Raw genomic sequence first — 21,826 nt, 5'->3', positions numbered from 1 at the left:
AATGGATGATGAATGCATGTATGACAAACGCCAATCGTTATCGAAACACATAATCATAAAAGCAATAAAGTGTGCCTTGTCCGAATGTTCTAAATGCATACCGATGATGATATTTAACGAAAAACAAAAAGTGTCGAAACGTTCGCCGAATTCGTCGAATTTATTTCTAATGTACGTATATTTACGATTCTGAAACACTTTAGATAAGGTAAATGAAATAAAAACGTATATAGTTCACATTCTCGTGTTGATATATTCTTCTTTCTTTGAAAAGAAACAAAAATAATAGTTACATAAGTCGAAGCGTACAATTCAAGGTTAACACTATAAAAATATCGAAGAAAGAATGTATCACAGAACCAAAACAAATTAAAGGAGAAGCGTTCATTGTATATTACGGAGAATCTTGTGTAAAAACACAAACAACAGACTGATCGTTTCTTCCAAATCAGCATTTGTTACAAGCAAGGCAAGAATCAGATGAACGAGCAGACTGTAAAACAAATAGAGAAACCAGGGCGAAGGAAAGAAAATATTTGTAATCGTTCCATCTATACGCTATTTAGTTATATACACACTGAGTAAACATTCGATCCTAGATAACGAATATTGTCATCCAAAAGTCTTGAATCGAAATCAAAGTTACTCGGAGAAAAATCAAAGGAAGCGAGCGTGCATGTAGCGTATGGGTTATTAAAAAGAAAACTTAAGGAATTTAAAGGTCTATGTACATATAGTATTAAAGACGGTTTTCGTGTGTTAATTACATAAGAAACATGTTTCTTATGCAGAAATAACTTGTTCTAGTTATTACCCTATACATTCTGATTACGTAAATTTTCGAATGCTTATTTTTAATATCTTATATGAAAACCAATAGTGCACACGCGACTATAGACGCGAAAAGAATCTCGTAGAATTTGAGAACCTTTCTATAAAATATCTAGACAACTGACGATTTGTTATTTACAGAAAAATATTTATTCCTGTAATAGAAGCAGGTGTATTGCGAGAAGAAAATTTAAACGCAATCTGACGATGAGCGAAGACGGGGCAAAGGAACTAAATAATGGCAAGGGCGTTCGATTTTGATGCCGCATAATAAAACGATACAGCGCGCGTGAGTGGGAAGTAATGTAACGGAGGATAACGTGGCTCGTAAAATGAAAAGCGTCAAACGAACGGATTACTGGTCAGTCCCAAACCGAGGCGAGTCTCAGCAGCCTCCTGCAAGTACGCAAAACAAAAGTGAACAAAAGCATTGCGTGATATACCGCGTATAAGCAGGTTAATTTAATCAGTTTAACAAACGAACGGTGAATATTGTGTATAGAATATATTGATACGCACACGAAATGTGCAACACACGATATACCATTGCACGCGCATAAGTTAAATATACGACTGTTACGATATTCATTTTAAAAGTACGAATGATGACTATTTGGAAGAAGTGGTAAATTCAAATTGGCGATAACAAACGAGTACTGTGCGAGAGGGAGGCTAAAATGTTGTAGCCTGAATGAAGAAAATAATCTCATTTAAGGAAGCAGAAGAAGCGACGTGTAAGCATTAGGAATCTGATCCTACTGGATTTCTTTTCTAGCAACAACGAAGAAATTACAGTAGTGGGTGCAATTATGCGGTATTCCTGTTAACCAGCGTGTATCAAAATTAGCCCAGTTATAGTACAACGACCGTTCACTGGTGAGTTAACATACCTCTACGAAACAAACAACCTGTCCATCATAAATTTAAGGTACTTGCATATGCAATAGACCCGTTACAAATGTTCCAAGATTATGTATGCTTTTACTTTCGTTTATTTTCTTCGAAGAATTTCCTATATCTCTTCTCTAATCTCTGTCGAATAGCTAACTCTTCTTTCTGATTTGTCGCTTAGAATATATGTTTTGTAATTTCAGTTTCTTCAAAGTAGAATAAACATCATTCAGAAGTAGGTGATAGATTGAGAATTAATATAGAGATGATAGTTGAAGTTATTTCTTACGTCTGCTTCTGTTCTTCTTTTGTTTTGCTCTGCGTTCATTTCATTTACACGATCGTTGAACTTTTTCATGTGTACTTTTTCGTACTATTTCTATACGCAATTGTACACTTATTCTCTCGATTTATTAATCGCTTAAAAATAATTAGAATTTCGGTTCTATTAAATTGCATAATCCTATAAATGATTTCCACTGTTGGCAGTTGTAAGATAGCTTTATTGTATTTAAATAGAGTTCTTGTAGTATGTTATATGGATAACGGTAATCGCATTTCTATCATAATAACCTTTATGTTTCTTTGTTTTAACTTTCCCTCACACAGATCAAGAATTTCGACATCACGATATGAATTTCAATCATCTTTTAAAAGAGTCATCGCACGATTCTCTATGAAAGAAACTATTTGAATGAACTTTTCATTTCTGTTATGTTTATGGAAAGTTTAGTCAATTTTAAAAAATTAAATATTGCTGCGACACCCCAGGCATTAGCTTGTGACACCTAGTTTGCGAACCCTTGCTGAGATCTCTTCATAACACTTCCACATGCTAAATTGAACTGAATTCATAATTTTCATTGTAATAGTAGTAATACTAGAATAATAATAGAGAACTTTGTAAATATTACTAAGTAGTACTCCATGACGAATGCGATATCGAATTGACAAAATTAAAGAAAACAAACACGTAGGAGGCATAAAAAATAGATCGAATTGGATGAAAGAAAGGATGAGAAAAGTCAGTAATGTAACCACAGCAAATACAAAGGGTATTATAGTAGAATACCGAAAAATAGAAAAAGAAAACGAGAGCACATTGCTTTACTTCTTATCCACGACCTAAATTTAAAACAGGGCTTAACGGTTCGGACGAAACGCGTATGCGCAATGATTACTTGATTCGATGGCACAAAATAAGATTCGTCAAATGAATTTCGACCGATTCTGATTTCAATGCACGTATCAACCTTGCTCAAAGAATACCAACAGGACTCTATATATGTATACGTAAACCTGTACATACATATATATGGCGCCTACAGATACGTGTGAACATTTTTTCGACAAGTAGGATGGCCAGAATTTGATTCGTTTTGTTGCTGACCCGTCGAACGTGTACAATATATTCCAATTACAAAGAAATTATTTGTCAAACGAGGACATTCGACTTTTATCCGAAAATAATTTGAATATCAGTCAAAATATATGAGAAATGAACATGGTCAAAATTATTGGCTCATTTTTTGCACGTGATGTCGTTCGCAGAAAAGTGAAATGACTGAAATTAATATGTATTCTACAATTCAAACTCAAACAGGAAATCGTACAAAACACTTGCACTTTACCTGAGCAAAGTAACGTTATGTTAGATAGCCAATAGTATCAATTTTTATATACTTTTATTATGTACGGGTGATAAATATTTATCACGATCAATCGTATGAATGCTGAATGAATACGAGATAATGATTGTAATGCTGTAAAAGAATAGAATCTAATATTATGGAAAGTCTTCTGTCGAAGAAGACAAGAATTGGTAATTTTTTATTGTAAACTGAACACGTTCCGAACACGTTTCGCCATTGCTGCGTGTTTGTGACTATATATTACTATAGAACGGTCCACATCGTCGTTTCGATACGCACCGTGCATACTAAAGTATCGCACGTATTATGTGTCCATACGATGGTACGCATTTAACGGGAATCTGCTTAATTCACAATCCTTTCTGTGATACTACGTTTAACCCGGTTTCATTTGGTTCCGCATTTTCTAGCTACCAACGCGAAGACGTACATCTCAATCCGTTCATTTCTTCTTCTCATCTGTTTATCCCATCGCTTTAAAAATTGTTTCTCTCTCTCTCTCTCTCTCTCTCTCTCTCTCTCTCTCTCTCTCTCTCTCTCCCTTTCCCTCTACATATATATCTTTTGAGAAACAAGGGCGATAAAAAATATACAGCCGCGTATTATTATTTTTAAACAGATCTACATCAATCATTGGACATAACTCATACAGATAAGTAGTTCTTTGTGAACTTGGAGAAAGAAGAATATGGGAAAAAGAGGAAGGCGGAGTATAGTGGCACTGCTTGGATTGATTCTGTTCCTTAAATCGTCGAACGCTGAAAGTACAGGTGGTGGCGGTGGCCGTGAGGGTAACGGTGGCGACGCCGTAATCAGCGGGATAAACGATAGCAACAATAACGAACATTTATTTTCTCATCATCGACAAAAAAGATTGTTTTGGGTAACTAACGATGGTCGAGTAGCTTTACCACCAGGTACGATAATGACGATAACTCCAACGTTAGCATTACCATTCGTTAGATATCCTCCGTATGGTTTTCTTAGCAACATGACTATCAGTCTCCCATTCACCAGTGAGTAAATGTTGTTCTCTTTTTCAACTTGTCCTCCCTTTTTCTCGTCTCTTTACCATTCTATGTTTTCTGCATTACAGTCGATTTCGACAAACTCGGTTTAACGGACAACGAGAACCCTTACGGCGCTTTACCGTCAGCATTTGACGCTACTGCAAGGGAACAAAGGTCCAACGCTGCAGAATTCATTGCCACATTCGTAAAACGTGGAGTTAGTAAAAGGGAGGCAATTACAGATTTGCCAAAGAATGCATTGTACGGAGGTGAACGGGCCCTTTTGTACGGTACTGCCGAGGATATGCTCGCTAATTTCGGTTTAAACGGGAAGGCTTGCCTATTAAGGGCAATTTGTGAAGTACAAGGACACCCGTTAAGCAACTTCGGTCTGATTGGAGAGATGCTCAAATTATTTTTCACGTAACATCACATTATATACACATATTCTTGCATTATACTGTTGTACCATTTTTAAAAATCAAATCATTCTCATAATTCTTAATAATGTCGTTTTTAGCGCTAGTAAATCACCATTTGCCAAGCTTCTAAAGGATTATGTTGAAGCTGAAAATAGAGGAAAATTTCACGGAGAATGTTGGCCTTATTTTAAAGATTGTCCAAAATCATTATTTCGCCCGTCGGAGAATAAATATACGTAAGTATACGTATGCACGATATGCATAAATCATTTCACATTGTTCTTATATATGTATACGTATTGGCCACGATTCTTTTTCTTCAGTGAAGATATGTTCCACGAAAGTGGCGCGCCTACCGAACCAGATGAGGTGGAACAAAAAAAGGATCAGTATTTTCCTTCAATCGAATCGATGGATCGAACGAGGAGAGAAACAGAATTTTTACGAAATTTGAAACGCACAGTACATCATCCTTTTATGTAGGTGAGAAGCTGCACGAAGTTAAATATATGTAGATCTACATTCGCAAGTCAAAAAGACGACAATTACGCGTACGTTTTGCCCTTCGCTGAAATGTTGGATTTTCCTGAAAAGTCCAATAAAGCCAATTTTAACTGGAACCTCAAAACTGGAACTTCCGTAGAAGCTGCACGATTTTGACTTGACAGAATACCAAATGATGCTATTTTACGCTTTATCGATCCGTTTTACGGCCTACATCGCGTGCATACACATGTACAACCTTTCATCGCCATATTATGTCTAGTAATTTATTTATCGATATCGTTTTACATTATAATACTAGAATATAGCTTTCGGATGTTTAAATTAATGGTATGCGTATACCTTGTTCTCGTGTGACACTAACGGGTATGAGCCGACTGCCGTCCAGTAGAAAATAGTTCTATTTAATATTATTACTTCTCATTGGCTGGCTGTGTTTATGTAACATCACACGATTGCCAGAACGTTGCAATAGCCTATATGTATCGATTACCTTTTATTTACGATATCCATTCGAATGGATATGTTGTGTACACTTAGTTTCAGATCATATCAATTTAGAATGTTCTTCTGAAAAGCATGCACTCTTCATGGACATAACATTTGAAAGGGAGGGAGAGAAAAGTGAGTGGTTACCAAATCCAAATATTTATTTTGGATTCTTATTACTTCCCGAGGATCGAACTGCAGAACAGCTACCTCCTCTTCAATTTAGATGATTTTTAAGTATATTGTGAATATGACCGTCACTCGGTCTTGATATATATGAAAATTATAGAAATCGTGCTATTCCGTCCATACTGAATAATTATCCGTATTTTTATTCCGCTAAAACACCCTATTGATACCAAGGTTGATACGTATCGTTGTTTAGAACGTCAGCCATTCGACATTCGATAGTCAATCGCGATAACTACACAACGGAAACGATTCTAACGTTTGTAGAGGCATCGTTTAATAAATAGTTACATTGTCAGTTACGCAGTGCTCTATATATTGTATCGAAAATTGTTGTTGTTAACATTTCGAAAATTAATAAACACCTGTAAGCTAAATTTCAGGTTTACGATCTCTAACGACTCGTTCTTCTCAATCAGCTCTCTGAATTCATGTTTTTCAGAAGCACAATCTTGACTTATACTTTAAAACGTGTGTGGAAAAATGTTTCGAAGCGCAACTGGCAACGTTTCTTACTATAAATTTATTTGTAAAACGTGACTATATATAAAATACACTGAAGCACTTTTATAACGATAAAACCAAAATAAATTCGATATTTGAAATTACATTTATAACTGTAACGAACGTGTGTGTATAGCTCGTGTGAAAAAACAATTTAATTAATGATATTTTAATTTAATCAATATGTGTAATGAAACAAACTGTAAACTACGTACCGTACAGTATGTAGGATATGTATCATGTAGCACAAGTAAATAAGTACTATACGTATACCTGTTGATTATACAGCGAATATTATTAATAAATTATAGTTGTCATTATAAAAAGAGATGAGATATAACAAGAAAGAAAGAGAATATTAAAAATATATACGTGATAAAATATAATCTTAAATATTGTTAGTGTATTGACTTTTTGTTCATTTATTGTCGTCTTTAAAATAACCTTAGGGAATTCCAGCGTATCTTATTCCTATATGACATCTGTAGATATACATATTTAGATAGTGATATGTCAGATGCACGTATATATATATATGTATATATATATATATATATATAAGTATGTAGGTAATTATCAATTATTTCAATGGATTAAAATAGGTTGAAAGTGTAAATACGTACAAAGCAAGCGTGTTTGATCCTACCCTTTTTTTGAATAGACAAATTTACCTTTTTATTAATCATAATAGTATGCATTTTCATTCGTGCATCTAAATATAACCTGCAAAATTTAAATTAACAGACGCGTGGTGTTTTTATTGTTTTATCTTCGTATAAAGCGATATGGCTTGTTGTGAAGCTTGTAACACTAAATTCAGTTTTCTTACACGTAAGGTAAGATTAGAAATATGTAACGTTGTACATACGTACATTTTTATTGTCGATAACGTATTAGAAATAAATGCTTTGATTTTCTCATGGACTACTTTCAGAAACAATGTATGGATTGTTTGAGGTATTTTTGTTCCGAATGTGTGATTAAACGATTAGATAAAATATTGAGCTGTGATCCTTGTTGTATGTTGTCACGAAGACCTTTAATAAGATGTCTGATTATACAAATGCATTCTAAAGACTTGAGACATTATCTGTTGGCAAAAAAGATATCCATCAATGGATGTGTTGGTATGTACAACATAAAAATGCCAACATAAAAAGGTTTCAATGTTCTATATATATCAAATCAAATATGATACGCTTCATATATATTGTGGAAATAATATGTTTCCTTAAAAGTAACATGTAATAGTTATCATTGTTGATGTCTTTTGATTATCTGTTTCGTGTCTTTTGATTATAGAAAAAGAAGACTTAGTAAAACTGTTATTAATATATGCTAATGGTACGAGTGATTATAGCTGTGCGGAAGATGTAGGAAACACGTAAGTACTAATATTAATATAATTAACTTTCTATTTATGATCGAGCATGGTACAATAGGATCTAAATTTTTTTTCTTCTACTTTTATTTTAGCAATAATTCTCACTCTACCCAGTCAGCCAATCAATCTGGAAATTCTGATCGTACACAGGGTTTAAATGAGACACGTGAAAGTAATGCTACAAGTGTGGAACGTAATGAAACTTCAGAGAACATTCATCCGACTAATGCTTGTCCAGATGAGAAAGTAGAACCTGTATATTCAGCAGAAGAGGTGATTTAAAAAATATCTAATATTCAAGATTCTAATATGCCTACTATATTCTTTTTTATTTTTTTCCTGTTTTTCTTTTATACAGAATCCTGTGAAGCTGTCTGATATAAATGCATTATCAGAATTAGAATATTTAAGCATAAAGCAATTAAAAAATTTATTGAATACAAACAGAGTTAATTATAAAGGCTGCATAGAGAGATACGAATTATTGAATAGAGCATCCAAATTATGGGAAGAATACAAACAGTCACGAACAAGTGAGATACTCCCTTTTATCGTGTATTTGTCTATTTCACTTTTAAACATGATAAAATTTATAACTTGTACATACTATTTGTAGCAATAGAAATACCATATGAAAATCTGTGTAAAATCTGTTGGGATGAACCAATTGAATGTGTTATCCTAGAATGCGGTCACTTAGCTTGCTGTGTGAACTGTGGTAAACAAATGTCGGAATGTCCATTATGTAAACAATACGTAGTACGGGTAGTACGATGTTTTAAATCTTAACAAAACACAATAATGCAAATTACAATTACGAAATCGACAGAACAACTATAATATCGATTAATGTCGTACCGTAAGGTAACTGTTTCTTATTACATTTTATTAACATCATACATTACAATATCACATATTTAATCTTTTGTACGCATCAAAGTAAGTGCTAAATATAATAACATATGGGTATAATAGCGATGGGCAATATACAGAAATATGTTTTAATATCTTATATTTGAGCATTTTTTTATTTAAAAATGCAAATAAAAATAATGCGACATTTATAAAAGTAATTAAATATCTTTATCGTATATGATTGTAATATTGTTTAAATTAAGTCAATATTCTCCTTACATTATTTTTTACATTTTTATATGCATTTATATGTATCGTTTAATTATCGTAAATTAATATAAATATATTGTATCAATGTTATGACACAGTGTTCTTTCAACCTTGTTTCAGATTCATCAAAATGAATGTGATTAAAGACAATGATGTCATCTTATTGCAACCACCCTTTATCGGTTAAAATTTATTTGAATCATTTTAAATTAACTGTGTATTATATATCATACGTAACACAGCAGTGTGCTGTATAAGTGAAAATACCTTGATCAATTTTAAATGCTGAACCATCCCAAGTTATCTATCAAATTCTTTTACAAAAATTTTTATTATAAAAAACATTTGTTTAATGCATAAATATATTGATAACGTGTATAATAATAATTAAATAAAAATCTTTTAGTGAAAAATTTAAAAATCTATATACATGTGTATGTATATGTAGAAAGTTTATTTTCAGCTTTCCAGCCACAAGAAGAAACTCAGTTAACTATACTCTAACCATGAAGTTTCGTATGAAACCATAAAGGTTGTACATGTAGGATTTATTATTTAATGTGCAATACTTTTAATACTGGTGTAGTAGAAAAATGCACTCATGAGTTAGCCGAGTGTATGTGTACTTTTGAGATTTTTAAATCTTTTTACATTACATCTCTCTCTCTCTCTCTCTCTCTCTCTCTCTCTCTCTCTCTCTCTCTCTCTCTCCCGTTTATAAATACACAACAGTTATCCTGTATCGATCGTACCTTTAGAAGTTGGTACAAATATTTCTAGTTATTCAAATAAATAAATTGAAAAAGATTAACTGTAAACGAAGAGCGTATAAATATTTGATGTATGTATTGGACAACGAACAATCTTAATTCAACGAAGTTACGGATAAAGATCGACGACCAACACTCGGTACAAAAAAAACAATAAAAATGAATCAGGCGAACGTTGAAAAATTGGTTTCTAAGTTAAAGTATAACGTTAGACCACAACCACGTAAATTAAAGAATGTGGATGGTCCCGAAGGAAGACTGCGGAAAATTCGAAAGACATTAACTGCTGTGATTAAGTATGAGAGAATTGAGTTGAACTATGCAAGAGCGGATGAAACAAGAGGTTATGTTGAACGAGTGAGTATCCTGTATCATACAAATTATGCAATTGATGTTTCCCGGCTCTGTATACATTAGAATATCTTTTTGGTCATTTAAGCTAATATCAGAAGCATTACGCCATGGCCCTGAACACAAAGAAACAATGGAACTGGCAAATTTTTGGATACAAGAGAAACAACTTATTCATAAACTTTTCAAAGTACTTGTACCAAGGTATCAAAATTATACAACTTCATTTACAAAGCTGCACAATGCGCCATGCATATATCCAGGGTTTGGATATAAAAGGGCTGTCTTAGAATTGAAAGGTATATTTTATGCTAAATTCTATTTCTTTACATATTTGTATAAATTTATTAGAAGGTACTTAATAAAAGTCTGTATATTATAGGAAATGTGTATCCTAGCGTAGAACAAACTACTCCAAATCAGCATTATTTACTTCACAATATGTTACTTGATGCGGCTAAAAGAGAATACAGAATGGAAAAGTATAAGGAAATAGCTACAAGCATGAACCATTAAAATGTGTATATAAAACAATGTAAAATATATGTATTTAGAGTAAAAAAATAAATGGTTTCCCATCAAACGATACAAAAGGTAAACAATAATATTAATATAGATTGTTAAATATAGTTGATTCAATTCTTCATCGCTATTGTATTCAATTAATTTATTGTTATGCTTCTTTGAAAAGATGTAATGGGTAATTTTCGGGAAATTCTGCAATATGCTTTTCCATAGATTGCATTTGTTTACTGAAATTAAAAAAAAATACATTAGTAATGAAAGAAATTTATACATTCATTTATGAAATATTTTTTAGAGCTATAGTTTTGTATTAATAATTTACTTAAAGAGTTTACAAACATACTGTATATGCTTTGGCATAGTATGATACACATCTGTGAATAACTCTTTCCAACATGGTTTAAGTTTCTTTTCTGCTTCTGCGAATGCAATTAAAATGGACTTTTTAGAAGATTCATTTAACTGTTGATCTTGTTGTTCACACCATAGACCGATTGATTCCAAATAAGCACGATATCTAGTTATTGGTGTATGACAATTCCAATGGTCTATTTCAGCAGTTGATCGATATGCAGAACTATCATCAGAAGTACTGTGGTGACCCATTCTGAAGTATATTAAAATAAACAATATTAAAAATACATAATTTTAAATGTTTGTACAAATTAATACTACATAAGTACAAAAAGAATGCTTTTGTACCGATAGGTCATTGCTTCAATTAAAACAGGTTTTCTTTCTTTAATGCAAAGTTGACGAGCAGCTTTTGTTACATAGTGCACAGCAAGAACATCATTACCATCTACACGTATCGTATGTATTCCATAAGCTGGACCTCTGGCTGCAATTCCATCTCCCTTAAACTGTTCTAGGGAAGACGTTGAAATTGCATAACCATTATTTCGACTGGAAGCAGATAATATTATTGAAATCAAAAAAATTTGTTTTCTTATATCAATGACACAACATATAGTAAACTTTACCATAGAAAAATGATTGGACATTCTAAAGTTGCAGCAAAATTAAATGCTGCATGAGCATCTCCTTCACTAGCAGCACCTTCACCAAAGTAACATATTACGCATGCTTCTTTTCCAGATCTTTTAAATGCATATGCTGTACCTACAGCTGAAGGTAAATAAATTCAGGTATTGGATTAATGAGAGTTGTATATTACTAGTATGGTATTTCCGAGATTGTTTGAATAAATAGACATATAATTTAGTTATATAATGAAAATATAAATTATACCTTGAGGTAATTGTGTTGTCAAAGGTGATGATATAGTAACAAAATTTAACTTTTTCGATCCATAGTGAACAGGCATTTGTCTTCCTTTTGAAGTATCTTCATGGTTACTATAACACTGATTCATAAAATCCATGATAGAATGATCACGCCATAACAAGACACCTATAAAATTATTTAATGCTCAATTATATTTATTATATTTTATTAAATTAAGGAAATAAATTGTATGGAAGCAGAACAATAATCTATACCAGCTTCACGATATTGTGCGTATATAATATCTTCTAAAGTGATAGCAGCTGCAGAACCAATTTGAATAGCCTCTTCACCGGTATTGGTCATGTAGAATGATATACGTCCTTGCCGTTGAGATTCATAAAGAATTTTGTCCATTATACTTAAAGTAATCATTTTACTATACATTTTTATTAAAGTTTCCTCGCTTAACTTAAATTGAAAAACAGTAATGTATCATTTGTAAATTGAATCAAAATCTATTTGCATATATTCATCAGCGTATATATCAGACCTCGAGATCCTTTGGTAATTGTACAGATTTGGATGAATTTAAAATTCTAAATGTTGGTAAAGGCTCGTAACATTCTTTATTAACGAATTTTAATTCGTTGGTAAAAATAGTTTGTATCCCTAAGAAAGAAGGCTCCCCTGTATCGATGATTGCATTAGTTTTGGTGTTGGTAATTTTACTGCTACAAAATCGTTGCATCTAAAATTACAAATAAACGTAAAATTTACTTTCATATTCGAGTTACTTTGCATTTCAAATTTCTCTGTATTACCTGCGTAAATACATTTTTAAAATATATTTGTTTTCCGTGTTTTAAAAAGATCTTCTCGATCATTGTTGTACGGATACGTTTAATAATTTTTGTTACAGTTATCCAAGATGAAAAAACGAATGCTTTTGATTATTGTTCACAAGCTAATGGTATACATGTATATATGCGTGTACTATATTTATACGTAAATGATCTGGCATAATCGTACATGGAGCTTGCTGATAAGAAGTTCATAGGCCCGAATGAAGACATTGTGAGCATCTTTAGAACGTAAATAACCCCTTTCATGTAAAAGTACTTTGGATATTACAATCGATCGTACACCGATTTCTACGTGCTTTCATTCTACGTTCATACTTTGCATTTTAAGGAAGTTAAGACGATTTTAATGTTTAAGTACCGATTATTAATAAATTTGCTAAGAATGTTTTAATCATAATTTGATGTTTAATTTATTTCAACGAAATCTAAACTTTAGGAGAGTTAAAATCGTCCATTGTATTGGTAGTTTGAATTTTGGACCATAAGAGACATAATTCAAGACGCATGTGCAACTTGACGGTCAAACAAAAGCCGACGTTGCTGTTCATAACCTGCAAAATACAGTTTGCAAATTTCTCGACTGTTTGGTAAACATTAGAGTAAGACATGTGTAATCAAATTAAAAATTTTACTTCGCATCACTTATAACAATGGCCGTACCACCTTCTTTTGGTCTTAGCGATATTGTTCATTTGAACGTTGGAGGAACAAGGTACAAAGCATGATACCGTCAATTATTTGTTTTAACTGTTGGTAGTTTTAAGTGTGATTTTCTGAAAGGAACGAAATTATTAATTATTACTATTTAATTCGGTAACAGTTTTTCTGGATGAACTATTTTTTCCACTCAAATCTGTTTATCTATTATCCAGGTTTTCAACATCAAAGCAAACGTTAACATGGGTCCCAGACTCATTTTTTATAGCTTTATTAAGTAATAGGATTGCTAGTCACAGAGATGAAATTGGTGCATTATTTATAGATAGAGATCCAAAACTGTTCTCTATTATATTAAATTATCTTCGCACCAAGGATATCGATTTGAAGAACGTAGATCTTCGTACGTTAAGACACGAAGCTGAGTATTATGGTATTACTCCATTGATCAAAAGGTTAATCCTGTGCGAAGATTTGACTCAGTCTTCTTGTGGAGATGTATTATTTTATGGTTATTTGCCACCGCCAAGTAAGATTAATCATTTTTGTTGCAAAAAAAAAGAAAGGCAATGAAAAAGTAAAAGAAAATACTTACCTCGTATGTATTTTATCGGAAAGGTATACCATTGCAAGAACCTACTACTGTTGCCTCTAATGTAGGAGATGTATCTATTCATGGAAAAATTAGAGTTAATAATACCAGTTCTAGAGCAGACGTACCATCCACCTCGCACAGCGCAATGCCAGGAACGTCTAGTAATCATAACAATAATGGTACGGAAAAGATATTAATCAATACAATTTGTTTCTATATAATATTGTAAATATTTAGTACACTCTTGCTTTAGGACAACAAAATCATAAAGGAATGCTTAGCACTCACATGCGAAATTCTTCATTGGATTATAGGATCCAGCAAAAAGGCTTGCCACATTCGCGTACATCATCTCTAGATTTAAGACATGTTAGAAATAATTCAGCAGATCTAAACAAATTATATAAAAATGATATAAGTTTAGTGTTTGGTCCTCAACAAGGTAAATGAATGGAAATTTCTATTTAAGGATTCATCTATTAATTTCAATTAATAAATCTATTTTGATATAGTCTCATCATGGGTTGATCCATTAAGAGTTCAAATTATAAAAGCACATCACAATTGGATCGTCATTGCTTATGCGCATTTTATAACATGTTATCGACTGAAAGACTCGTCGGGTTGGCAGCATGCATTTACTAGTCCTCATATTGAATCAGTGATCGAAAGAGTGGCAATAACATCAAAATTGAGCACCAGTGGTGATGTTAAGATGGTTGCTATTTCCTATGGAAATCAAGTCAGATTATGGAGTATTTCAGCAAATGGAATGAAGACTAATATTGGCACCTTCAATTTAAACGTTCGCGTAGAATATCTGTTTTTTATTGGAAGTCAATTGGTCGCTTTGTCTCCCACCGATAAAATTGGTGTTTGGCATGCTATGACGCACCATTGGCAAATACAGGATGTAGTACCTATTTTATCATTCGATACGGCTGGTTCGTTCCTTCTATTAGGATGTAACAATGGATCCATTTATTATATTGGTAATATGAATTAACATGTTCAAATGAATTTTTCGAAATTGTGCCTACTTATGAATTCAATTTTTAGACATGGAAAAGTTCCCTTTGAGAATGAAGGATAATGATTTACTTGTAACTGAATTGTACCGTGATCCAAACTATGATCCTATTACAGCGATATCTGTGTATTTAACACCAAAAACATGTAAGTTTTTACATGCATTTCTATGATCATGATATTATTTTAGTAAATAGTTAAACAAAACAGTTGAAGGTAAATGATAACTAATTCATATTTTATAACGTTGTAAATATTACAGTATCTCTATTGCAGAATTATCTTTTCAAGTGGCGTACAAATAAATGGATTAAAATTTAATTATTAAATCTGCTTATATTGGGGAATGTAATAACAAACGTCACTATTTTACTAAATATCTTTTTAATACTTCATTAATATTTTACTTTCCCTGTAATAAAAAGCATAGACTTTTTAAATAGTTTCATATCCACTAATAATTCATATATTTCTTCAAAAACGAAACATTTTATTTCCTTCATCATAAAGTCCAATAATGCCTTTGAATATTAATGAGAGTTTATTATTACATTCTTTGCTTCATGATTTCGTACAACTGGATAAATAGCACAAGGCAAGTATGGGTCGATATGACAATGTTCTACCAATATTTTCACATTCAATTCACAGTTCAAAATAACATGTTTCCTCTATATTTTACATAGCATTGAACATGACGCATTACTTTCAATACTAGTTATCCACACCCTTCCTCTCCAGGTGTAGCACGTTATTCCGTGCATCTAGTCACTGCACAAATTCATATTCTCATCCTGTGTTCAACAACACGTTTGATTAAAATTATTCATACATATATTTACATATATTGAAGAGTTAGTCTATATTTCTCTATGAAAGAAAAAAGTATAGAGAGTAGAATAAGAGTAGAATATATTACAGGTCAAGGCGCATCATTTTTTTAAAACAAATGATGTAAGGGGATTAATCAGTTGAGGTACAACAAATTTGATGACAGGACATTCTATTTTATTAAATGGAAATGTAAACTATGTGGAATGGATTATTTTTTATCTCCAAGAGACTCTTCCTCCAAACTTTTTTGTATCTCAAATGATCACTTTAATATGTGATAAAAAATAACTTGTACTTTATATGTCTTAGCCCATGTGCAAGACATTTGCATCAATTGTTTCAATTCTTGGACTGCACTAAATATATACAACCCCACTATCCTTATGTATCCAGTTGTACTAATTATAATACTTCAATATTTTTTTTATTTTATTTTATTAATATATTAAGCAAACATGACATATTTTATGGCAGCAAACTGAGAGGGGAAGGGAAGGGAATAAACAACACGAACTTCTGCTTGCATAGTTATTCCTCATTTTAAAACAATTCCAAAAATATATAAACATTATTTTGCTCGTTATGAACATTATAAATTATAATTTTGTTATATATATTTTGTAAATACTTCTATACTTACCACTTCTAGCACAGACACACACACACATACATACATACATACATACATACATACATACATACATACATACATACGTACATACATACATATATATACTTATATATAAAGTTCCATTAAAATATAAATATATAATCTATATCTTATGTGCCGAACAGAAAAATTCTGAATATCTGTTTATATTTATTCTTTACTAGTCGTCATATAACGCATGTAATATTTATGTAGATCTTTTATTATGTATCAAAAAAATGTATATAATGTGTAAAGGATTTTCTTTCACTATAATCTTCAACATATGTAATGTTGATAGCGTGTCATTTACATTTTATATCGAGGAATGTAGTTACATTGCAAAGTATGAATGTCTTCAGAACAATTAGTATGGTTTAAGTTTATAGTTTTTTTCTTATACAGCTGTCTGTGGTAATTGGATTGAAATTGCATATGGCACGAAATCTGGCAGTGTTAGAGTTATAGTCCAACATCCTGAAACTGTAGGACATGGCCCACAATTATTTCAAACATTCACAGTACATCAAAGCAGTGTAACAAAAGTATGTTTATATATACATATATATATATTGAAAAATATATATTCATTGTTATTATAGTCAGTTCATTATATAATTATCTCATTCATTTATATACAGGATGATGTGTGCAAAGTGTTACAAGTCAATTTCTTGGAATCTGTAGCAAATATCGATTCATTTTTTGTTTGTACAGTTAAACAGAAAACATAGATACAAAGTGGACAGGATGACCACCCCTAATTTCTTTTTAAATGCCATATTAATTTTTACTTTCTAGTCATCACTACGCCTTTTATAATCATCACAGGAAATTCCTTGTGTTTCAAGTAACCTGTCCTCTTTTATCATTCAAATGATCTTAGAAGGTCTTGTCTCCAAGAAAATGGTTTCTTGCAGATCGTTCTGTGTATATGTGTATATGTACATATATTTGACTATATTGAAGTGTATTACACAGGTAACATTATCAGAAAAATATTTAGTATCTGTTTGTTCGGAATATAATCATGTCAGAAGTTGGGCAGTAACGAGATTTCGTGGTATGATATCTACTCAACCTGGATCAACGCCAGAAGCTAGTTTTAAAATTGTATCATTAGAAGCAATTGAACCTTGTATTAGTTATAATGCTGGAAATGACTTTGGTACATATTATTCTATGAAAAATGAAAGTAATATTATCAAGTACCATGAAGGGAAAGATATTAATGGATGTATTTTAAAATGCAGGACCATTTGGGGAACAAGACGATGAACAAGTCTTTGTTCAGAAGGTTGTACCTGAGACTGATCAATTGTTTGTACGGTTGGCGTCAAATGGAAAACGGGTTTGTGTAATCAAATCAGTGGATGGTAGTATTATAAGCTCGTTTTATGTTCATGAATGCGAAGGATCTAGTCGTATGGGTTCAAGACCTAGACGTTTTATATTTACTGGACATTCTAATGGTACTATACAAATGTGGGATCTCACGACAGCCCTAGAACCATCTTTTTCCTCTACTCAAAGTAAACTTGTTGTTTTCTTTTTAATGAATTTACCGATATATCAATTATTATATCAAACTTATTGGTTACAGATGTATCTGGTGGACCTACACCTGAAGAACTTTGGAAACTATTAGATCAATGTGATTTAAGTAACAGTCATTCTTCTACACCATGTATCAGTCCATGTCCATCACTTATATCTACTGGTCCAAGTATAAAAACTAGCAATGTATTGTTTTTGAATCAATCACAAAATTCCGATGCAACGCCTGGATCTAGCCAAACATGAAGGTAGTACAAAAAGTGTATTTCATGTATAAATTTTAAGATCTGATTTTTTACATCCTACTATGATTTATTTATTTGATTTATTTGGACTCGTTAGTAAGAGAAACGTTTGCAATTACAGTTCCTAGAATAAATAAATATGAATTTTATTAATATTTATAATTTGAACAAATACTTTCTCAAAGAAGCAAAAACAATCTTTGTTGTAAGTAATACAGCATGAAAGTGATATAACGATTAAGATGTAACAGTATATTTATAAGGACTGTAATAATAAATTAATTATAAATAGGTGTATTAGCTAATAACAAATAGGATCATTTAACTTTTAAAATACACTTTCTTTACACTGCTTGAAATTTTACTGTCTGTATCGTCCTTAAGCAAATAATGTAATATTCTATAAAATGTAATGCATAATTTCAGTTGTTCTATGCATTTCACAATTATACATTTTATATTACTATATTATTTGTTACTATAAATTCATTTATATGTTGTATAGATTCCATTTTTTAGTATATACACTCGAAATATATTAAATTTTGTACAATAAATTTACAATTCAAAATGATATAAATATTTCCTTTCATCAATAGCTAGCTTTTTTTCATTAAAAGAGTGTATTTTTTAGTAATGAATAATACACAAAATATATCTATCGCGTGTTTCATTATTTACAATGAGTTTTAAAATAGTTTCTCCGTCATAAGAGAATTAGCTAGCATTAAAACTCAGGAATATTTCCTTGTTTCTCTACCAGATAAATATTTATACATTTTTATGGGGAAAATACTGCAGCACCATTAAATCTTACATGAATATAATACATGTACAAACAGAAAACTATTAAGTAACTTTAAAGTAATAATTTTTTTTACACTTGTACATTGTAAAGAAATATCGAGAAAGATAAATTTTTTGGAAATAACACTTTTCTCTATGATTTTAATATAACACACTGTTTATTATAACAATGTCATATCTTTTTAACTATACAGTATTTCTTCAACATTTTTGTTTTAAAAAGAATTTAACCTAAATTTTTATTGACATTCACAGTTACAACTACATAAACTTAATTAAATTTGAGGCACTACGGTGATTTTATATATTAGTTCTATATTGCGTACTCAATTCATCCATGATAACTTGTTTGCACAAACGTTACTCTATACGAAATACGATCAAGAAATTAAAAAAAAAAAAGGATCTTGCATTATATGAAGATTATTAATTCCTAACTTACAAAAGTACATTTGTATTTGATAAAATTGTACTTGTACATATATTATGTAATTTGCGAAACAGTCTCGTCAACTTGATTTTAAGTAATAAAACAGTTTCTAAAAAATATGCAGTATGAGTTCTTAAAATGATATTAGATTGGGCTAGACAATTCTCTCTCTGTCTCTCTCTCTCTCCTTTTTTTTTTTTTTTTAATAAAAATTGTACACGCAATACTAGTAACATTGTTGCAAACAAACTACACTCATGTAAAACTTTTATACCAAAACAAATTATTGTGAAATAGTCTTGGATTTGTCATCGGTGTTAATAAAAAACACCAAGCTACTAATCCAATTACGAATAAAGAAAATAATCCAGCTCTTTTTAGAGGATCTTTGACAGCGACAACTTCAGAAAGATCTGGGCATCCCATAATATTACAAAACGAATGAACCACAAACACTGCTACTAAATGTCCTATAAAAAAGATTGTTTCAGTATAAATACTTTCATCGAAAGAAATATATATAAAATTGTGTACACAATTAGGTTTAAGTTAAAAATATGATACCGTACCAGTTTTAGCAAAGAGATAAGCAGCGTACGCTCCAAACAATGTTGTAAATGTAAATTGAAAACCTAAACCAAGAATATGATCATGGCAGTATCGAAGAATACTGTATTGAATGAATAGAGTATCGAAGATTATACCAAGTATTAAATAAAAATTGAAGAAGGAAATACTTACAAGATATAAAAAGCGCGTGTTTAAGATTCATTCCTACTTTCACTCTGTCCACTATGTGATGGAAATGGGCAAGCCCAAAAAATAAGGGGCATATAAATATGGCAGTAGTTGGTGTAAAACATTGCAAAAGCAATGGTAACATACATGCTCTAAACGTCCATTCTTCTGCCAGAGGAGCAACTACTACATTTCTCCACCATATTATTGTTCTTATACTTCCAAGCCAATACATGGGCTCTAAATGGGTCAAACATACAACTCTATATAATGACTTCTTAATTGCGCACAGTTAAGGAAACGAATGTATATAGATAATCATTTGAGAACACTAACCGGCATATAATCTCCAAAGTCCGTTGAAACCTTGCACACATATTGGTCCTAGAAATAGTATCATTGTTAATAACAGTGGTATCACAATTGCTTGAATTAAGCCAGGCCATCGTAGACCCAATAACTCCCAAATTGTTTCCTAAAAATCATAAATTATAATATGGAAATTATCGTACTTAACGAATTCTATGGCTGCATACAATTACCTTCTGATATACTTTCTCATTGATTCCGAAATACAGGAATGCAGGGGATATGAGGGACATAATAAAAACGCTAAAAAATCTTTGTTTTATTACTGTTGGATGGTGGCTGCAATAAAAACAATATTTACTGGTTTATTTTTAATATTTCATGAAAGATTCTGCTTTTTATTATGACGTTCGATTAACGAAGAATCGAAATGAAAGAAAAGAAAAAAGATACGCGAATGAACAACGAAACTGAAAGCTAAAAAATACTTGATCCATTTCTAACTAAAGCGAGCGAAACTTAGTACTGTTTGCTTTACACGGTCGTTTTCAAACGGCGCGCCAATAATAAAAGAAATTGTAGGAAAAAGTTGGCCAATAGAGGCGCTGGAGATTCGATTCTTGTCCAGAAAAGCGACTGCGTGAATGGGAGAATCAAAGAGTAGACATTCATGTTCTCGGCCGGCGTGAATACAGTTACGCTTTGTTCGTGGTTTCCTGTGGTTCACTGTTAAAGGACCGAGAGAGAGCAACACACACGGGCCACGCAAAATGGACATTTAAGGATCTGACATTTTGTCGCAGTCGATCGACATACGTACCTGCTGTACGGTGAACCCCATACGTAAAGACCTGCGACGTACATCACCGATAGAACGAAACATGATAGAATTGCGGTTATGCAGGAGAAATCAGTATTTCGGTCCGTGGTCTCCATAACTCCATACTGATGTTGGTTGCTTGTGTCGCGATCCATTGCAGAAGAGGGAATCGGTAAGGGGTAGAATACGCGAGAGAGAGAGAGAGAGAGAGAGAGAGAGAGAGAGAGAGAGAGAGAAAGAAAGAGAGAAAGAGAGAGAGAGCGTGCGCGCGAGAGAGAGAGAAAGAGAAGGATCGCGTAGGAAGGAGCAAGGCTGACGAGGAAAGAAGGGGGAGCGCAGAAATTCATCCGATTGGCGGTCTGGCACCAGTCGGCAGTCCTACCGTCAATGAGAAGATGGCCGCTGGGCTCGGTGGA

At 32.0% G+C, this 21,826-nt stretch overlaps 7 protein-coding genes across 9 annotated transcripts in view; 4 read left to right on the top strand and 3 right to left on the bottom strand.

Annotated features, from left to right (window-relative positions):
- The first annotated feature begins 4,005 nt into the window (after positions 1-4,005).
- Positions 4,006-5,296, top strand: LOC143427521 (uncharacterized). Its single transcript, XM_076901739.1, has 4 exons — positions 4,006-4,390; positions 4,471-4,807; positions 4,905-5,042; positions 5,130-5,296. The coding sequence occupies exons 1-4, from the start codon at positions 4,063-4,065 to the stop codon at positions 5,287-5,289; spliced, it is 963 nt and encodes a 320-aa protein (XP_076757854.1). The 5' UTR covers positions 4,006-4,062; the 3' UTR covers positions 5,290-5,296.
- Positions 5,297-5,946: 650 nt separating this feature from the next.
- On the top strand, positions 5,947-9,227 carry LOC143429130 (E3 ubiquitin-protein ligase RNF34). 2 transcript variants are annotated; one of them, XM_076904599.1, is made up of 7 exons: positions 5,947-6,355; positions 7,427-7,619; positions 7,795-7,876; positions 7,969-8,149; positions 8,235-8,409; positions 8,493-8,740; positions 9,122-9,227. In XM_076904599.1, exons 2-6 carry the CDS (start codon positions 7,436-7,438, stop codon positions 8,663-8,665), a joined length of 795 nt encoding a protein of 264 aa, XP_076760714.1. In that variant the 5' UTR covers positions 5,947-6,355; positions 7,427-7,435; the 3' UTR covers positions 8,666-8,740; positions 9,122-9,227. The 2 variants fall into 2 exon arrangements, with proteins under 2 accessions (XP_076760714.1, XP_076760705.1); XM_076904590.1 differs by lacking the exon at positions 5,947-6,355 and adding an exon at positions 7,046-7,328.
- Positions 9,228-9,892: 665 nt separating this feature from the next.
- Positions 9,893-10,855, top strand: Mrpl17 (mitochondrial ribosomal protein L17). The gene is made up of 3 exons (XM_076904609.1): positions 9,893-10,128; positions 10,211-10,421; positions 10,505-10,855. Exons 1-3 carry the CDS (start codon positions 9,931-9,933, stop codon positions 10,636-10,638), a joined length of 543 nt encoding a protein of 180 aa, XP_076760724.1. The 5' UTR covers positions 9,893-9,930; the 3' UTR covers positions 10,639-10,855.
- On the bottom strand, positions 10,740-12,916 carry Bckdha (Branched chain keto acid dehydrogenase E1 subunit alpha). Its single transcript, XM_076904577.1, has 8 exons — positions 12,699-12,916; positions 12,428-12,625; positions 12,150-12,345; positions 11,899-12,060; positions 11,631-11,775; positions 11,350-11,553; positions 10,991-11,254; positions 10,740-10,874 (listed from the first exon to the last, which is right to left on the bottom strand). The coding sequence occupies exons 1-8, from the start codon at positions 12,759-12,761 to the stop codon at positions 10,796-10,798; spliced, it is 1,311 nt and encodes a 436-aa protein (XP_076760692.1). The 5' UTR covers positions 12,762-12,916; the 3' UTR covers positions 10,740-10,795.
- The window catches only part of LOC143429106 (proteasome activator complex subunit 4), a 45,255-nt gene continuing 35,245 nt past the window's right edge, over positions 11,817-21,826 (bottom strand). The window contains exon 14 of the mRNA XM_076904566.1: positions 11,817-11,826. The gene's annotated coding sequence lies outside the window, so the exon portion shown is untranslated. The remainder of the gene's footprint in view (positions 11,827-21,826) is intronic.
- On the top strand, positions 13,294-18,400 carry LOC143424232 (BTB/POZ domain-containing protein KCTD3). The gene is made up of 10 exons (XM_076896179.1): positions 13,294-13,452; positions 13,613-13,926; positions 14,016-14,171; positions 14,246-14,434; positions 14,505-14,984; positions 15,052-15,168; positions 16,910-17,049; positions 17,486-17,672; positions 17,758-18,036; positions 18,108-18,400. Exons 1-10 carry the CDS (start codon positions 13,391-13,393, stop codon positions 18,305-18,307), a joined length of 2,124 nt encoding a protein of 707 aa, XP_076752294.1. The 5' UTR covers positions 13,294-13,390; the 3' UTR covers positions 18,308-18,400.
- On the bottom strand, positions 19,321-21,757 carry Sras (Ras converting CAAX endopeptidase Sras). Of its 2 annotated transcripts, XM_076905155.1 has the most exons (7): positions 21,411-21,757; positions 20,824-20,929; positions 20,618-20,756; positions 20,429-20,521; positions 20,285-20,335; positions 20,113-20,175; positions 19,321-20,013 (listed from the first exon to the last, which is right to left on the bottom strand). In XM_076905155.1, exons 1-7 carry the CDS (start codon positions 21,755-21,757, stop codon positions 19,799-19,801), a joined length of 1,014 nt encoding a protein of 337 aa, XP_076761270.1. In that variant the 3' UTR covers positions 19,321-19,798. The 2 variants fall into 2 exon arrangements, with proteins under 2 accessions (XP_076761270.1, XP_076761262.1); XM_076905147.1 differs by having other exon boundaries at positions 20,285-20,521.

The sequence above is a fragment of the Xylocopa sonorina genome, chromosome 1 (assembly GCF_050948175.1).
Source record: "Xylocopa sonorina isolate GNS202 chromosome 1, iyXylSono1_principal, whole genome shotgun sequence".
NCBI classification, from domain to species: domain Eukaryota; kingdom Metazoa; phylum Arthropoda; class Insecta; order Hymenoptera; family Apidae; genus Xylocopa; species Xylocopa sonorina.
The sequence above is the reverse complement of the archived record's forward strand: the minus strand, read 5'-3'. Positions and strand labels throughout refer to the sequence as shown.

Excerpts from the sequence above, each read along its gene's own strand:
- LOC143427521 (XM_076901739.1), top strand. The coding sequence starts at position 4,063 with ATGGGAAAAAGAGGAAGGCGGAGTATAGTGGCACTGCTTGGATTGATT. Across the intron at positions 4,391-4,470 it reads TATCAGTCTCCCATTCACCA|TCGATTTCGACAAACTCGGT; the intron begins GTGAGTAAATGT and ends TCTGCATTACAG. Across the intron at positions 5,043-5,129 it reads CCGTCGGAGAATAAATATAC|TGAAGATATGTTCCACGAAA; the intron begins GTAAGTATACGT and ends CTTTTTCTTCAG.
- LOC143429130 (XM_076904590.1), top strand. The coding sequence starts at position 7,278 with ATGGCTTGTTGTGAAGCTTGTAACACTAAATTCAGTTTTCTTACACGT. Across the intron at positions 7,329-7,426 it reads TCAGTTTTCTTACACGTAAG|AAACAATGTATGGATTGTTT; the intron begins GTAAGATTAGAA and ends GACTACTTTCAG. Across the intron at positions 7,877-7,968 it reads GCGGAAGATGTAGGAAACAC|CAATAATTCTCACTCTACCC; the intron begins GTAAGTACTAAT and ends CTTTTATTTTAG.
- Mrpl17 (XM_076904609.1), top strand. The coding sequence starts at position 9,931 with ATGAATCAGGCGAACGTTGAAAAATTGGTTTCTAAGTTAAAGTATAAC. Across the intron at positions 10,129-10,210 it reads CAAGAGGTTATGTTGAACGA|CTAATATCAGAAGCATTACG; the intron begins GTGAGTATCCTG and ends TGGTCATTTAAG. Across the intron at positions 10,422-10,504 it reads GGCTGTCTTAGAATTGAAAG|GAAATGTGTATCCTAGCGTA; the intron begins GTATATTTTATG and ends TGTATATTATAG.
- Bckdha (XM_076904577.1), bottom strand. The coding sequence starts at position 12,761 with ATGATCGAGAAGATCTTTTTAAAACACGGAAAACAAATATATTTTAAA. Across the intron at positions 11,776-11,898 it reads GACAACACAATTACCTCAAG|CTGTAGGTACAGCATATGCA; the intron begins GTATAATTTATA and ends ATTTACCTTCAG. Across the intron at positions 11,255-11,349 it reads ATTGAAGCAATGACCTATCG|AATGGGTCACCACAGTACTT; the intron begins GTACAAAAGCAT and ends AATATACTTCAG.
- LOC143424232 (XM_076896179.1), top strand. The coding sequence starts at position 13,391 with ATGGCCGTACCACCTTCTTTTGGTCTTAGCGATATTGTTCATTTGAAC. Across the intron at positions 14,435-14,504 it reads AGTGTTTGGTCCTCAACAAG|TCTCATCATGGGTTGATCCA; the intron begins GTAAATGAATGG and ends ATTTTGATATAG. Across the intron at positions 14,985-15,051 it reads TGGATCCATTTATTATATTG|ACATGGAAAAGTTCCCTTTG; the intron begins GTAATATGAATT and ends TTCAATTTTTAG.
- Sras (XM_076905147.1), bottom strand. The coding sequence starts at position 21,757 with ATGAATTTCTGCGCTCCCCCTTCTTTCCTCGTCAGCCTTGCTCCTTCC. Across the intron at positions 20,757-20,823 it reads ATGAGAAAGTATATCAGAAG|GAAACAATTTGGGAGTTATT; the intron begins GTAATTGTATGC and ends TATGATTTTTAG. Across the intron at positions 20,176-20,284 it reads ACACGCGCTTTTTATATCTT|GTTTTCAATTTACATTTACA; the intron begins GTAAGTATTTCC and ends TTCTTGGTTTAG.